The 18,224-nt window shown below is 44.2% G+C and overlaps 1 protein-coding gene across 2 annotated transcripts in view; it reads left to right on the forward strand.

The window, feature by feature from the left end:
• The first annotated feature begins 658 nt into the window (after positions 1 to 658).
• HVCN1 (hydrogen voltage gated channel 1) overlaps positions 659 to 18,224 on the forward strand; it is a 47,004-nt gene continuing 29,438 nt past the window's right edge. Inside the window, exons 1-2 of one of the 2 annotated variants that reach the window (XM_043964081.1) lie at positions 659 to 784; positions 9,497 to 9,536. In XM_043964081.1, the coding sequence (XP_043820016.1) occupies positions 9,516 to 9,536 (21 nt within the window). In that variant the 5' untranslated portion in view covers positions 659 to 784; positions 9,497 to 9,515. Of the gene's footprint in view, positions 785 to 938; positions 985 to 9,496; positions 9,537 to 18,224 lie in introns of those variants that run through there. The other variant, XM_043964089.1, reaches the window with a different exon arrangement.

Here is an 18,224-nt window from a genome sequence, read left to right on the forward strand (position 1 = left end):
AGGGCCTATGTAAAAAACAAAACCCCAAACTGCTGAGGTTTCCAGAAGGAAGTCCGGGGCCCCTTTAGGGAAAGGCTCTGGCTCATTCCCCTAAGATGAGGCTCTACTGTTGAAGTAAAGGGGCAGTTCCTGGAGGGTCCCTGGGACCATAAGATTTCCCTGGGAAGCTGCTCACTTCTCCCTGACCCTGCTCCCGGAACCTGGTGCTCCTTCCCCTGCATGTGACCCACCTTCCAAGAGAGACCTTTGTCCATTTCCTGGGAGGTTTCAGTAACTCCAGCCTCTGGCCTGAGCCCACTGAAGAAAGAGGAAAAGAAGGAGAGAACCCAGGAGAGAAGGGAGGAAGGGGAAAGGGGCAAGAGAGGACAGAGGGAAGAAAGGAAGAAGAGGGGGAGGGAAGGAGAGAGGAACAGGGGGGAGAAGGAAAAGGGAGAGAGGGAAGAGGAGAGAGGAAGAAAGAGGAAAGATGTGGAGGAAAGAGAGAAAGACAGAGGGGGGAGGAGGAGAAAGAGGGGAGAGGGAGCGAAGGGCAGAAGGGAAGGAAGAGAGAAGAGGAAAGAGAATGAGAGGGGGAGGGGAGGGGGAGACGGAAACCGGACGGTGGGGAGGGGCCCCGGCCATTATAATAAGCGACTCCAGCCATCCCGGGACCCTGGGAGGAGAAAGAGAAAAAGGAGGAGAAGGGGAAGCAAGGGGGCGGGGGCGGGGCCGCAACCACTTCAAGTTGCAGAGGCCGCCCTAACTTAACGACCGCCCAGCGCTGGAAGCTGGGGCTCGGGACAGGGTAAGTCCTCTCCCTGCGATGGGCCGCTCAGCGCCTCCTGCCCGTGTCCCTGCCCCGGCTCTGCCCCCCATCCTTGGACTTGGGGGAGGGGGGCTCTGAGATGGGCCAGGACCGCTACGTCCTCCCCACTTGCCGCAGCCTGGGGGGGCGCGGGATGGGACTGGAACCCGAGCTCCTCCCGGCGGGTGGTGCTGACCAAGGTATTTCCGAGCCAGAGGGCGGGCACAGGCAGGGAGCTGGGGGCTGAGACGGGAGAGTTACTAGGGAGACGAGCGGGTCTCAGAGACCTGAGCTGGAAAGTGGGAATGGGGAGCCTGTCCCGACTTGTTCCCTCCCTTTCTTCCCTTTCCCCAATCTCACCTTGTCCCCAACCTCCCTTCTCTCGTCCTCCCAGAATGTCCGCACTATTATACCCTAGGAAATCAAGCTAATCTGCCTTCCCCTCCTCTGCTTCGGGAGCTAGGAGCTGGAACGCCCCCCACCCCGGGGCCCCTACTGTTCCAGGCTTCTTGCCCCGCCCCCTTTCCTGTGCTTGCTGGCTGCTCAGAGTCCCCATCCCCATTGCCCATCGCCCCTCAGAAGGGAAGAATTTGCCCCCTGCGACTGGTACAAGAGATGCCCCTGACTCTATGGGTCACCCCAGCCCACCCCAGAAAACAGTCCTGTTGCCAAAAAATGAAGTCTAGCATAACCGACAAAATTCTTAGAACTTAGAGAATGTCAGAGCCGGGAGGGACCTTAGTACTTGGAATGAAAATCTTGATTCATTTGGGTATGGGGAATAATAACAAAGTATTCCTACTGTATACCACAGGCTAGGTGCTAGAGCTACAGAGATAAGAACAGAACCTGCTCTTAAGAACCTTACATTCTAATGCCATGGGACGTAGAATGTCAGGACTGGAAGAGATCTTAGAACATAGAACATTTGTGGTCCGTGGGGCCCTATGGCATAGAATATCAGAGCTGCCAGGGCCCATGAAACAGGGAATGTCAGAGCTGGGAGGGATCTTAGAACAGGGGATGTCAGAGCTGGGAGGGGCCTTAGGACAGGGGATGTCAGATTTGGGAGGGCCCTTGGAAGATGCAATGTCATAGGTGGAAGAAGCATCCAAAAGGGACCTAGAACCCAGATTCATAGAGCTATGAAAACTTTAGAGGAGAGGTAGTCTGAACTGGAAAGCACCTCATAAAGAGTACAATCCAACTTCCTCATTTTATAGAGCAGGAATCTTAGGTCATTGCCCAATATGAGCAAGCACGGCTATGGCTCAGCTGCCCTGCGGATCCTGCTTCTCTCACCTTTACCTCCAGCCTTCTCCATCCTTGTCCCTTCAAAACTCGAGTCTTCCCTGAAAGTGTCACAGAAGTACCCTCGACACCTGCAGAGCAGCATCTCTGAGCTGGAAGAGCCCTGGACTGGGAGTCAGACCATTCCACATCCCTGCTCCATTCCTTCCCTTCTGTACGGCCCAAGGCTGGGCCTCCACCCATAGAAAGGAAGCACTGCAGTGGATAAAGCACTGGCCCTGGATTCAGGAGGACCTGAGTTCAAATTTGACCTCAGACACTTGACACTTACTAGCTGTGTGACCCTGGGCAAGTCACTTAACCCCCATTGCCTGCAAAAAAAAAGAAAAAGAAAGGAAGCACTGGACTCAATCATCTTTGACATTTAAATAGTAGGCACTTAATACATGTTGACTGATTAACTAATTATCTCTTTAGATTTTGCAACATCCTTCTGAGGGTGAGAACTAGAAAAAGAGGATAATGACAGCCCCTACCTCCCAGAGCTGTAGTGAGGATCAAATGAGATAATGTTTGTAAAGCACTTAATACAGTGCCTGGCGCATAGTAGGTGCTATAGAAATGTTGTCATCATCACCATCATCACCTTCCTCCCAGGGTCATTATGCAGATAAAAGATCTCTCTTTTTTTTTTTTAGGGGGGGTGGCACTGAGCAATGAGGGTTAAGTGACTTGCCCAAGGTCACACAGCTAGTAAGTGTTAAATGTCTGAGACCGGATTTGAAATCAGGTCCTCCTGAATCCAGGGCCGTTGCTCTATCCACTGCACCACCTAGCTGCCTCCAAATGAGATCTCTTGTAAACAGCTTAACACAGGGCTTGGCACACACATAGTAGGCACTATAGAAATGCTAGCTATCGGTATTTTTATTATGACGATGATTACCGCAGAAATCATCACTCCCATTTTACAGATGAGGAAGGTGAAGCTCAAAAAACGTTATATGACTTGCCCAGGGTCATACAGTTAGGAAACATCAAAGGCAAACTTTGAACCTAGGTCCTCCTGATTCTTACTCTCTTACTCAGGAGGCTTTGAGGCCCTGTAAGGGCATGTACACTCCTCTGCCTTCTCTACCAGGTTGCCTCAACCTTTAAGGTCATGGGATGGGAGGACTTAGAGCTAAAAGGGACCCATGGAGGTCATCAGCTTCAGCCCCCTCATTTCACAGATGACTAGACTGAGGCCCAGAAAGCAGAAGTAGAATCACAGGACTGAGGATTTAGAGCTTTTCAGCTTTCTGACGAAAGTGGTCTTCTAGTCAGAGTTTCCGATTGTACCTTATCTATGATCCTCAATCTCCTACCTCCATACCTTTGCACTGCCTGGAATGCAGTGCCTCAACTCCACCTCTTAGACTCTTTTGTTTCCTCAAGAATTATTGGCCTTGGGGCAGCTAGGTGGCGCAGTGGATAGAGCGCCAGCCCTGGATTCAGGAGGACCTGAGTTCAAATCTGTCCTCAGACCCATGACACTTACTAGCTGTGTGACCCTGGGCAAGTCACTTAACTCCAATTGCCTCACCAAAAAAAAAAAAGAAAAAGAAGAATTATCGGCCTTTCTAAGTCCCCTCTCCAACATTCACTTTGTATTTAGCATATTCATACAGTTAGTGCTGTGTGTATATATACACACACATATATATATACACACACATATATGTGTGTGCTGATATTTCATATGTTGCATATATATGCATGTGCACATATATGATCACACACATATGTGTTGTCTCCCTGGATGTAAGCTCCTCAAAGGTTGGGACTATCTTACTTCTAAGTGTATCCCCAGTTCCTGAAACACAATGCCTGGTTGGTCGGGTGAGTGGCTGATTGAGCTGGAAGGGGCCTTCTCAGTGATCACTAGTCTGAACCCCCCACTTTATAGATTAGGGAACTGAGGTCTAGATCCCATAATCTGCTAAGTATCCCCAATGTTAAGGAGACTGTAGTCAGGAGCTCATAGGCTAAATGTTTAGGTCTCGTGGGGGAAACTGAGGTGGCACAATGGATAGAGAGCTGGGCTTGGAGTCAGGAAGACTCATCTTCCTGCCTCAGACACTAGCTGTGTGACCCTGGGCAAGTCACTTCACCCTCTTTGCCTCAGTTTCCTCATCTGTTAAGTGAGCTGGAGAAGGAAATGACGAACCACTCTAGTATCTCTGCCTTAAGAGTCAGATATGACTGAACAACAAACCCTTATCTCTGGTTGCCCAACTCAAGATACTCCCAGCTCTTGGGGTAACAGGAACCAAATGCTAATTGTCTGTAGGACTCCTTGCTCCCCAAGGATGCTTGGCCATCCCTTCTACTGTGATGCTATGCCGGAGGCTTTGAGGTCCTTAGCTGCAGTTTCTATAGGAAAGGTGCTGGGCTGTGTACGTTCCTTTGTCCCTAGGGGCTTGTGGTTCTCTCGCTAGTTATCTGCTATCAGTCGAGCTTCCGGGAGGCCCCATCAGCCAGCTCCTGTCTTGACAAGAAGGCCATATCTTGTGTAAAAGCCAGGTTTCGACTTGATTTCCCTTGGGGAGAAAGCTGGGGGGGGGGGTTGGAGACAAGACTCTACACACTGGAGAGAGTCAAAAGGATACTGGCCCTTTACCAGAGCATGGGGCAACATGAGGTTTTGAAAACTTGCTTTGAAAGATTTGCACAACTCTATGGTCATTTGGCAACAGACAGGAAGCATGTGGCATTAGGATGCCCTGAGTAAATTCCCTTCAGATTATCCTCACACGGTCACAAGATCACAGATCCAGAACAGAAAGGAACCGCTCTTAGCCTCTAAAAATCATTTATTAGGTACATACTGTATAATCAGGTTATCTATCAATCAGTCAGTCAGTTAGCAACCACTTACTACATCCCTAAGTGCTGGAAATATAAAGGAAAAAAAAAAAGCCTGGCCCTTGAGAAGCTGATGTTCTAATGGTCTAGACATCATATAGAGAGATAAAGTAGCTGGAAAGTGCCCTTGGAGGTGGAAGAGATTAGCATAGGGGGGCGGGGTGGGGGAATAGGGAAGGAGGAGAGTCTTTTAAAAAGCCAGAGCTTCTAAAAGGCAGAGGTGAAGAGGGAGCACATTCCAGTCATTATACCAGAAAAAGAATCCTTTCTATAATATCCATTATATGTTATATATTTGTGTTTGTTGATATAGAAATAGATAGAGATCTATATGTCTATCTATAGCTATAGATGGATGGATGGACACATGGATGGATATATATATATGTGTGTATGTGTGTATGCATGTGTGTATGTGTGTATGTGTGTGTGTATATATATATGATAGATAGAATACCTCCAGTGAAGAGTAACTCACAATCTCCTGACATAGCCCATTTCACTTAGGAACAACTTGTTAGGAAATTTTTCCTTAAGTGAAACCTATAAAATAGATAGATAGATAGATAGATAGATAGATAGATAGATAGATAGAGATAGATAGATAGAGATAGATAGATAGATAGATAGATGATAGATAGAGATAGATGAGAGATAGATAGAGATAGAGATAGATAGATAGGTGATGATAGATAGATAGATAGATAGATAGATAGATAGATAGATAGATAGATAGATAGATAGATAGATAGATAGATTAGAAAGAAGAACAAGGGAGTGGGTAATTAGGCGACACAGTGGATAGAGCACCAGGCCAGGAGTCAAGAAGACTTGAATTCAAATCCAAACTCAGACACTTACTAGCTGTGTGATCTGCTCAAGGAAGTCAGACTGGATTGAAATAGATTGGTGGCTGTGTGAGCAGAGAAAAGGGGGTTGGATTTGAAAGATGGTGTGGATATAAATTGTAACCTCCTTGAGGGCAGGGACTGTCTAATTTTTGTCTTTGTATTCCTAGCAACTAGCAGAGTCCCTGACACATAGTAGGCACTTAAGTGTTTGACTGAATTTCATTAAAGAGGACTGAAAGATACTGTGGAGGTCTTTGAAACTGAAGTTCAGCTGATAGCAGATAACCAGGCTGAGAACCACAAGCCCCTAGGAACAAAGGAACGTACACAGCCCAGCATCTTTCCTATGGAAACTGCAGCCAAGGACTTCCAAGCCTCCACTAACTTGTATAAATGTTGCAAATTGCCTCCTTCCCTGTCTCTGCCTCCATAGAATATAATCTTCTTGAGGGCAGGCACATGTTTGGGGTTTGGCTTTGTGCCCTCGACGTCTAGCACTGTCCCTGGTGCATAGGAGGTGATTGGGACACATTTGTTAAATTAAATTGTATTTTACATTTGTTAAATTAAATTGTATTTTTTCCCTTTTTGTGTGTGGGGCAATGAGGGTTAAGTGACTTGCCCAGGGGCACACAGCTAGTAAGTGTCAAGTGTCTGAGGCCAGATTTGAACTAGAATGTTAAGAGCTAGAAGGGACCTTAGAGACCATGTAGCTCAGGGGTTTTAAGAACCACTTGTTTGTTTTTAAATATTTTAATAACTATATTTCAATATAATTGGGTTCCTTTGTATTTTTATTGATTTTTTGGATTTTTAAAAATTGTGAGAAGGGCAACAGGCTGCCAAAAGCATCTGTGACAATCATGATGATGATGATAAATCAATTAAGGTTCTTGAAACACTTCATTAATATTATCCTCACAACAACCCAGGAGGCAGGTGTTATTATTATTATTATTATCATTATCATTATTCCCATTTTACAGATGAGGAAACTGAGGCAGACAGCAGATGAGTGACTTGCCCAAGGTCACACAGCTAATAAGAGTCTGGATTTGAATTCAAGTCTTCCTGACTCCAAGCCCAGAACTCTATCCACTGTGCCACCTAGATGCCCAAACAAATAAGCATAATAGGAAATAGAAGGAAGAAAGAAAACACTCCCTAATCAATGTGGACTATAACGATTGGAATGACGCCACCTCCTGGAGAGTTACTGTAGGAAAGCTCTGCCATGAGGAGAAGGCATCTGAGGGCAGGCCATGCGGTTTTTCCTTGGTGACAGGAAGTGACATTTGCTTGCGGGTATTGTCTATCAAAGCTACCAGCCAACTAGCTTGGAGCTGTGTGTTCATGTGGATGGGATGTTCCCAGTTTCACAGGAGGCTTGTGGGAGGAAGAAGGAGTGAGGCTGGCTCTCTCACTCTTTTTGTCAGGACTCTCCTGGAGAGTGGAGCAGGAGACATTGGCTCCCTGAGATAGACAGCTGAATCTAGGCTTCTTTCTCTCTCTCCATCAAATTCTTATTCTCTTTAATAAATGCTTAAAAGTCTAAATTCTTAGGGGCAGATAGGTGGTGCAGTGGATAAAGCACTGGCCCTGGATTCAGGAGTACCTGAGTTCAAATCTGACCTCAGACACTTGACACTTACTAGCTGTGTGACCCTGGGCAAGTCACTTAACCCCCCTTGCCCTGCAAAAAACAAAACAAAAAAGTCTAAAATCTTGTTAAAGCTTGTAATTTATTGGCAACCACTGGTTAGATTTTAGACAGACTAGCTAGAATTTTAGCCCTTTACAGGAAGGATCAAGGAAGGTTTCATGGAGGAGGAGATAGGAGCTGAGTCTTGAAGTAAGCTAAAAATTCTGACAGCATAAGATAAGGAAAATGTGTGTTCTAGGCATGGGAATGCCCAGGGCAGATGTCCCGAGGCAGGAGATTGTTGTTGTTTGTCCTTTGTTCTTGAAGAGGACCATGACTTCTGGGTGATGTCATGACTTGTAGTGAATTGGATTTAAGTGAGGGAGGGCTATGCAAGGTCACCAACCTTACTCTTTCCTCCAGAGCCATCTGGGATCAGTGGCAAGATATACATCACGATAATTGGAAATGGCCTGGTATATTTGAGGCAATTGGGGTTAAATGACTTGCACAGGGTCACACAGCTAGCAAGTGTCAGAGGTAAGATTTGAAATCAGGTCCTCTACTACACTACCTAGCTGGGATTGAGTATTGAGTTTAAGGAACAGGTAGTAGTCCAATTTTTCTGTAATGTAGAATGCATGAAGGGAAGGAAATTGAATGAAATCTGGAAAGATAATTTGGAACCAGACTTTGAAGAGCCTTGAATGCTAGGGTTACGAGGGGTTGATAAAAATACTAGCCTTGAATCAGAAAAACCTTAGTTCAACTCCTGCCTCAGGCACTTAGCAGTTGTATGATTCTAGACAAGTCACTTAACCTTTAGCTTCAGTTTCTTCATCTGGAAAATGGGGGTAATCATATCACTTACCTAGAAGAGTTGTCAAATGAGATAATATTTGTAAATTGCTTTGTAATGATTTTATAAATGCCAACTATTATTCCTTTCTTCTAGAGGCAATAGGGAGCCACAGAAGGTTTTGGAGGGGAGGGGTCATTGAGCAAAGAGGAATAATTTGCTTGGACCTGTGCCCTGGGAAGATTATTTTGATAATTGTGTGCAGGATATATTGTTGACTAGAAACAGAAAAGGATATTAGGAAGGTAAGACATTAGTTCAGGCAAGAGGTGACTCCAGCCTCAACTGGAGCTGTGTGTTAGAAGGTAGAGTAAATAGCAGAAGGTAGAAGGTAGAAGGGTGAGTAAATAGCAGGAAAAGAATTCACCTGGTGAAAGAGACAATTGAAGAGATTTGGCAACTGATTGGATGAGTAGCTGAAGGAGAGGGAGGAGTCCCAGGTGACTGATCAGGAGGCTGGTAGGGTCCTCAACAGAAGCAAGGACGTTTGAAGGAGGGGTATTTGAGGTGCTCTGGGGAAGCCAGGCAGGCCCAGGCTTCAGGAAGTCACTGCAACTTTGAAGTGCTGATAAATATAGATTGGGCAGCTAGGTGGTGCAGTGAATAGAGTACCAGCCCTAGAGTCAGGAAACTTGAACTAAAAAATCCTGGGCAAGTCACTGAACCCTGTTTGCCTCAGTTTCCTCATTTGTAAAACGAGCTCGAGAAAGAAATGGCCAACCAGTCAATATCTTTGCCCAGAAAACATTAAATCTGGCCTCAGACATTTAGTAGTTGGATGGATGATCCTGGACAAGTCACTGAGCCCTGTTTGCCTCAGTTTCCTCATCTGTAAAATGAGCTAGAGAAGGCAATGGCAAGCCACTCCAGTATCTTTGCCAAGAAAACCCCAAACAGGATCACAAAGAGTTGGACAGGACAGAAAATGAGTGAACAACTATATAGTTTAGAAGCCTGGTCCAGAATCTAAGGATTCAAATCCTACCTCTGAGCACGTGAGCACACCACTGAACTTCCCTAGGACTCAGTTTTCTCATCTGTGAAATGAGGGGAATGGACTAGGTAACTGAGGTATTTTCCAACTGTGAACTAGAATCCCAGTGTAGAGATGCCATAAACAACACTTAAAAACAAAGTTATTTTTTGAAAAATTAAGATGAGTGTGTTACACAAGTGACCCCACTGGATCCTTCTTTTTCCAGACTCTGTGACAGCTGAGAAATGGATACAGAAGACAAAGAGGTAAGTGGATTTTCATCACTAGAACTCACATGGGAAGAGACCACAGAGGCAGGAGGAGGGAAGGGATGTGGGAGGGAGATCAGCCAGGGAGACCTGGGTTCAAGTCCTACCACTGACATATCCTGGCTGTGTGACCCTGGATAAGTCACTTACCTCTCAGCACCCCCAGGTCCCTTTCTAAGACCATAATTTACAGATGAGCTGTCTAGCCAACTTGGGGGAAAGGAGTTTCTGCACCCAGTGTTCTCCACATGGATGAAGACACATTCGGGCAATGAGGAGGAGGAGGAAGAGGAAGAGGATGAAGAGCAGAAAGAAGAAGAGGAGGAGGAGGAGGATGTATATTCTCCCTAACCCATTAAGGTTTCCAAAATGAGCTCCTCTACACAATCACAGCAGCTGGTAGTGCAGTAGTTAGAGCACTGGGCCTGGAATCAGGAAGACCTGAGTTTAAATCCAGCCTCTGACACTTACTGGCTGTGTGACCTTGCAAAAGTCACTTAACCTCTGTTTGCTTCAGTTTCTTCAATTGTAAAATGAAGACAATAATAATAATAATAACACCTACTTCCGAGGTTTGTTGTGAGGATCAAATGAGATGATAATTGTAAAGCACTTAGCACAATGCATGGCACATAGTAGGTGTCGTATAATACTTCTTCCTTTCTCTTCCCCATGAAAGACAGAGGATACAGAGCAGCATTAGCTCTATTCCACGGATGAGGAAACAGACTGAGAGAGCATCAAGAGATTCACCCAGTTAGTAGCTTAAGAGCCAGTCTCTCTGCTTTATTTGTTCCCCCTATCCCATCTCCACCTTTTTTTGTAAGTCTATAAGAGCAGCAAGAAGAAAATTCAGTTCAAGTGACTGGAGTGGGAACCGGGAGACCTGGGTTCAAGTCTCCACTCAGACATGTTCTAGCTGTAAAATTCACTTTCCAGTGAAAAGTCCACCAATGAAAAGGGAGCTGGGGGTAGGAGGATAGGGAAACGCAGGGGAGGGGGGACGCCTGATGTAAGAGGAAGGTGAGAATGCCAGGGAAGAACATGCCAGGGTATAGTGAGTCAGAAGAAGGGACAGAAATGTTCAAGCCATAGGCCAAAAATCACCTCTGAACAGATTGTTGCTGCCTAATTCTATGAATCCTTGACCTTGATCAGTCCCTGTGTGTGTGTGTGTGTGTGTTTGTGTGTGTGTTGGAGGGAGAAATATATTCCAATCAAGTCTCTTCCTTTCTCCAAGCCTCAGTTTCCCCATCTGTAGAATAAGGATAATATGACTTATTGGCAGGCGGTATGGTATACTAGCAAGAACACTGACTTTGAGTCTGGGGGCCTGAGTTCAAATCCAGGTTATGCCACTTAGTACCTTTGTGACCCAGGACAAGTGGCCTGCATTCCCTGGGACTCATTCTTCATCTACAAAATGGAGTAAATCACTGGTTCCTCAAATCTCAAATCTTAGTATCTTAGCTGTAGAGCAGAGGTCCACAGCCCCCCCCCCCCCCCCAGAGGGGCTGGGAGATGAATGTCACAAGATCTGTGAACTGGGATAGGAGGGAAAAAAAACTTCATTTTCACCAACCTCTGCCTGAAATTTAGCATTTCCACCCACTGTGAATATAAGCAATAACATGTGATTTGGAGCAGTAAATATGCTTCGTCAGACTGCCAAAGGGATCCGTGACTTGTGGTTGGTTAGTTGTTTTTAGCCGTATCAGACTCTTCATGACCCCCTTTGGGGTTTTCTTGGCTAAGATAGTGAAGCAGTTTGCCATTTCCTTCTCCAGCTTATTTCACAGAGGAGGAAACTGAGGCAAAGAGGGTGAAGTGACTTATCCAGGGTCACACAGCTAGGAAGTGTCTGAGTCCAGATTTGAACTCCGAATCTTCTGACTCTAGGGCCAGCGTTTTATGCACTGTACCACCTAGCTGTCCATGACACACCAGAGGTTAAGGACCCCTAAGCTAGAGCACTAGAAGGGACCCTAGAGGCCATAGAGTTCAAACCCTTCATTTTACAGAGAAGGAGACTGAGGCACAGATTAAGTGAAATGACTTGCCCAGGGCCATACATCAAATAAGTGTGCGAAGTGGGATTTGAACCCAGTTCCTATGAGTCTCTGCATGCATGTGTATCTGTGTGTCAAATCAAGATTCTTCTTCTCTCTGAGACCTTAGCTTTCTTTGTTAAAGGAGAGGTTTGGGGATCGATGGCTTCTTGGGCGGGTCCCTTCCAGCTCTAAAATGCCATGTTTCCTTCTGCCTATCACACAGTGTGACTTCATGTTTTTGCTCCTTTGTTCATTTGGTTTCCAAAGATCTCCCTCGAGGGAGGGGCAGTCCCTCGCGGGCAAGTGGGGGTCCTTGGCCCAGGCCCAGTCTCAAACCATTTGGGGCCCCTGGGGTTTTCCCCTGAAGTTGATGAAGAGACAGAAACCTCCTGGCAGACCCAACACCCACTAACCAGTTGGTGTCTGGACACAAAAGCAAGGAGGGGGGAATCCCAAACAAAAGTAAAGGGAAGTGGGAAAGAATCTGGAACTAGGATAGCCAATGGTGTTCAGGCCTTTGGACAGCGTGGCCTAAATGTGGGCTGAGTGCTAAGCCCTGCTGGGGATACAGAAATGAATCATGGTGATGTGAGAAGAGCTCTGTCTACATGGGCAGGAAGTCAGTCTGGTGCATGCGTAAGGGGGATGGCGCTGGATTCAAATCCTGGATCTGCCACAAACTACACGTCCATGACTCTGGACAAATCACTTTACTTCTCCATTGTCCCTTAGTATCCTTATCTATAAAATGAAGAGTTTGGACTAGAAGATATCAGGCTCCCTATGACTATGTAAGAATGCAACCTATGTCTTGCCCTCTAGGAACAAATGATTTTAGTCAGTTTCCCCCCCAAAACTGGGGGGGACAGATTAGAACCTACATTTAGAAATTTAAATTACACACTCCCTTCCTCAAGAAACTTCAATAGCTCCCTGTTGCCTCTAAGAAAAATTATAAAATACTCAGCCTGGCATTTAAAACCTTTTATATTAAGAGAGGAAGGAATAGTTCACCTCTCAGATCTATGGAGAAGAGAACAATATATGACCAAACAAGAGATAGAGAATATTAGGAAATGCAAAATGGATGATTTTGATTATATTAAATTAAAACATTTTTGTACAAACAGAAGCAATGCAGCCAAAATTAGAAGGGAAACAGAAATCTGGGAAACAATTTTAACAAACAGTATTTCTGTTTTGTTTGTTCGGTTTTTGCGGGGCAATTGGGGTTAAATGACTTGCCCAGGGTCACACAGCTAGTAAAATGTTAAGTGTCTGAGGCCGGATTTGAACTCAGGTACTCCTGAATCCAGGGCTGGTGCTCTATCCACTGCGCCACCTAGCTGCCCCAAATGAGCATTTTTTTTTTTTTGCAGGGAAATGAGGGTTAAGTGACTTGTCCAGGGTCACACAGCTAGTTAAGTGTCAAGTGTCTGAGGCTGGATTTGAACTCAGGTCCTCCTGAATCCAAGGCCAATGCTTTATCCATTGTGCCACCTAGCTGCCCCAGTATTTCTGATAAAGGCCTCATTTCTAAAATATATACAGAACTAAATCAAATGTATAAGAATGCAAGTTATTCCCCAATTAAGAAATGGTCAAAGGATATGAACAGGCAGTTTTCAGATGAAGAAATCAAAGCTATCTATTGCCATATGAAAAAATGCCCTAAATTATTCTTGGTTAGAGAAATGCAAATTAAAACAACTCTGAGGTATCACCTCACACCTATCAGATTGGCTAATGTGATAAAAAAGGAAAATAATGAATGTTGGAGAAGCTGTGGAAAAATTGAAACACTAATGCATTGCTGGTGGAACTGTGAACTGATCCAGCCATTCTGGAGAGTAATTTGTAACTCAGCTCAAAGGGTTATAAAACTGTGTATACCCTTTGACACAGCAATACCACTATCAGGTCTTTATCCCAAAGAGATCATAACAAATGGAAAAGGACCCACATGTACAAAAATATTTATAGCTGCTCTTTTTGTAGTGACAAAGAATTGGAAATTGAGGGGATGACCACCAATTGGGGAATGGCTAAACAAGTTGTGGTATATGAATGTAATGGAATACTATTGTGCTGTAAGAAACGATGAGCTGGCAGATCTCAGAGAAATCTGGAATGACTTACATGAACTGATGCTGAGTGAGATGAGCAGAACCAGGAGAACATTGTACACAATGTTAACAACATTGTGCGATGATCAACTGTGATAGACTTAACTCTTCTCAGCAATACAATGGTCCAAGATAATTCCAAAGGATCCATGATGGAAAATACTCTCCAAATCCAGAAAAAAGAACTGTGGAATCTAGATGCAGATTGAATCATACTGTTTCTACTTTTTTGTTTTTGTTTTTTGAGGTTTTTCCCTTTTGTTCTGATTCTTCTTTCAAAACATGACTAATGTAGAAATATGTTTGATGTTATTGTGTATATATGTATATGTATATATATACATATACATACATACATATATATATATATAAAACCTATATCAGATTGCTTTCTGTCTTGGGGAGGGGAAAGGGAAGGGAGGGAGAAGAAAAATTTGGAACTAGAAATCTTATAAAAACAAATGTTGGGGGCAGCTAGGTGGCGCAGTGGATAAAGCACCAGCCCTGGATTCAGAAGGTCCTGAGTTCAAATCCAACCTCAGACACTTGACACTAGCTGTGTGACCTTGGGCAAGTCACTTAACCCTCATTGCCCCAACCCCCCCCCAAAAAAACAAATGTTGAAAACTGTCTCTATATGTAACTAGAAAATAAGACACTTTTATAATTAAAAAAAAGAACCTTTTATAATCTAACTCTAGCCTACCTTTAAAAAATTCTTTTTTCTTGTTAAGGCAGCATGGTGTAGAGGATAGAGAGCCAGGCTCAAAGTCAGGAGGATCTGGGTTCAATGCGACACATGCTGGGCTTTACCTCTCAGTTCTCTAGGAAACCCTCCAAGACTATAAGTTGCAGAGAAGGTGATGGCCTGCATCTGTAGAGGGAGTTTCCTCACATGGGAGAGCCCTACATGAAGGAAATCTTTAGATACCCATACCTCTATATTTACACGTTATTTATTTCCAATAGAAGGTAAGCTCCTTGAGGGCAGGAACTATTTCTCTGGCCTCAGATACTTACTAGCTGTGTGACCCTGGGCAAGTCACCTAACCCTGTTTGCCTCAGTTTCCTCATCTATAAAATGAGCTGGAAAAGAAAATGACCAAACCATTCCAGTATTTGTGCCAAGAAAACCCCAAATGGGACCAGGAAGAATGGAACACAACTAAAAGAAATGAACAACAACAATAGCAGGGAGTGTATGATGAGGATCCAGTGAGCAGGACAGACCAAGTCACAGAAGATCAGAGGAGAAGGGCGGTCCTGGGCTGGGAAGTCAGGGGAGGCAACATGACAGAGATGAGACTTGGCTTGGGCCTTAAAGGTTAGATTTCCACCGGTAGGAAGAAGGGGAAGTCTTCCTGATGCGAAGATCAGAGACTTGTTCGGGAGTTAGTGAGAAGACTGGCCTGGATGGAGCTGGGAATAGGAAATGAGGGTGAAGATGTGAGAGGTGGTAAAGAAACGACATGGAATAGGGGGAAAAGCACTGGCTCCCAACTCAGAGGCCCTGGGTTCAAATCTTGCCTCTTACATTTACCACCTGTGGGATGGATTATGGGGAAGTCACTTATTCTTTCTAGGACCTCTATTTCCTCATCTGTAAAATGAGGGAGTTGGATGCATGGATCAATTAGATTGTAAGCTCCTTGAGGATGCAGGGACTGTCTTTTGCCTCTTTTTGTATACCCAGTGCTTAGCACAGTGTCTGGCCCACAGCAAGTATTTAATAAATGTTTACTGACCGATTGGCTCTGAGGTACTTTCCATCTCTAGATCCGTCAGTTTATGATACTAAGGTAGAGTTGTTTTGGAGTCAGACACGAATTCAAATCTCACTGCAGCCAATTGCTAGCTGTTGGACCGTGGTCATGAGGTCTCAGAGTCTTGGTTTCCTAATTTGTTATTTTCATATCCCCCACTTCACAGGGTTGTTGGGAGGAAATTCTTTTGTGAACCTTAATGTAACAGTTGTAGTTATTATTTTCACAGAATCTTAGAGATGGAGGGAACTTTCAAAATCATATCAAAAGCGGCCAACCTTTCTTTTTTTAAATAGTATTTTATTTTATTCAATTACATGTAAAGATAGTTTTCAACATTCATTTTTATAAGATTTTGACTCCCAACATTTTCTCCCTCCCCCCTCACCAAGACAGCAAACAATCTGATATAGGTTTTATATATATATATATATATATATATATTTCTGCACTAGTCATGTTATAAAAGAAGAATCAGAACAAAAGGGAAAAACCTCAAAAAACAAAAAAAGTAGAAATAGTATGGTTCAATCTGCATCTAGATTCCACAGTTCTTTTTCTATATGTGGAGAACATTCTCCATCATGAGTTTTTGGAATTGTCTTGGATCATTGTTTTGCTGAGAAGAGCTAAGTTTATCATAGTTGATCATTGCACAATGTTGCTGTTACTTTGTATAATATTCTCCTGGTTCTGTTAACTTTACCATGAATCAGTTCATGTAAGTCTTTCTAGGTTTCTCTAAAATCTGCCTGCTCATCATTTCTTATAGCACAATAGTATTCCATCGTATTCATATACCACAACTTGTTCAGCCATTTCCCAATTGATGGACATTCTCTCAGTTTCCAAATCTTTGACACCACAAAGAGAGCTGCTAGAAATATTTTTATACATGTGGGTCCTTTTCCCTTTTTTTATGATCTCTTTGGGATACAGACCTAATAGTGGTATTACTGCATCAAATGGTATACACAGCCCCATAGCCCTTTGGGCATAATTCCAAATTGCTCTCCAGAATGGCTGGATCAGTTCACAACTCTACCAATAATGCATTAGTGTTCTAATTTTCCCACATCTTCTCCAACATTTCTAATTTTCCTTTTCTGTCATATTAGCCATTATGATAAATGTAAGGTGGTACCTCAGATTTATTTATTTTTTTTGGTGGGCTAATGAGTGTTAAGTGACTTGCCAAGGTCACACAGCTAGTAGTAAGTGTCAAGTGTCTGAGGACAGATTCGAACTCAGGTCCTCCTGAATCCAGGGCTGCTGCTTTATCCACTACACCACCTAGCTGCCCCTCAGAGTTTTTTAATTTGCATTTCTCTAATCAATAGTGATTTAGAGCATTGCATCCACCCTTTCTGTAACATCCCTGAGAGGTCTATCCAGCATCTAGCCTCAGTGTGAACACTTACACCCCATTGGGGCCTGTTGACTTCCCAGAAATGTGACCCAAAGGTCTCTCCCTTTTATGCCTTTTGTTTTTAATCAACCACCCTCCTCATTTAAGGCTCAGATAAAGGCCTGCTTCTTTCAGGAGACTTTACCTGATTTCCATATTTATTAGTACTCTCTCTTTCCTGAAATTACAGCTGTATTCATTTGTATTTTCTTATTTTGGGGGTAATGATTATTCCTCACTTTTGTCTTTGTCTCTCCAGTTCCTAGCACAATGTGTGATCCATATTGTTGTTCAGTCATTTCAGTCATGTCTAACTCTCCATAACACCATTTGGGGTTTTCTTGGCAAATATACTGAAGTGGTTTGCCATTTCCTTCTCCAGCTCATTTGACAGATGAGGAAACTGAGGCAAACAGGGTTAAGTGACTTGCCCAGGATCTTGCTGTTCAGTTATTTCAGTTGTATCCAAGTCTTCATGACCCAGTTTGGGGTTTTCTTAGCAAAGATACTGGTGTTGTTTGCCATTTCCTTCTCCAACTCATTTGACAGATAAGAAAACTGGGGCAAACAACTAAGTGACTTGCCTAGGGTCACACAGCTAGCAAGCGTCTGTGGCTGGATTTGAACTCGGGTCTTCCTGACTCCAGACCCCAGTACTCTATTCACTGTGCCGGCTACCTGCCCATGATCCATAGTGAGTCTTTAGTAAATGCTTCTTGGATTTAATTAAATTGAATCAGTGTTTTAGAGTTTATAGATGGGGGTAAGATATGAATGAGGTACCAGAAAATCCCTGAAACAACTTACACAGGGTCATCTCAGGAAGGGCTTGAATGCCAGGCCGCAGCCTGGGCTCCAGGCCTAAGGTGTTCCTCCTCCCAGACTCTTCATATCAGGCCCCCAGGTCATGTGGTTTGGCCTGTTGAATTTGTGGTTGCCCCTCATGGACCTCACACTTCCTCCCTACCCTTAAAAAGGAAAGTTTGCTACGCTTATTTAAAGACCTTCCTGATTTAGAAGTGAAAAAAAAAGCATTCCACATAATCTGAGCCCCAAGAGTCTGGTAAGGGTCCCAGGCAGCTGTGTTCATATTCACCAGAGATCTCAGTCCTGTTCTCCCTACCCCTTAGTCCTAGTCCCCAAGGATGGCCTTCTCTCCCAACCGTGACTGGAGAAGAAAGCATTTGCTTGAAAGACACAAGCCCTAGAGTAGGCACATGGAGAGACCCCAGAAGGAAGGTAGAGGAAAATATCCCGTATTATCGTTCTCTGATGGGAGGAAGGGGCAGGAACGTTGGTGGCCAAACTTGATGACAAATCCAGGCTACAGAGACAGG

Source organism: Dromiciops gliroides, chromosome 1 (assembly GCF_019393635.1).
Source record: "Dromiciops gliroides isolate mDroGli1 chromosome 1, mDroGli1.pri, whole genome shotgun sequence".
Lineage (NCBI taxonomy): Eukaryota > Metazoa > Chordata > Mammalia > Microbiotheria > Microbiotheriidae > Dromiciops > Dromiciops gliroides.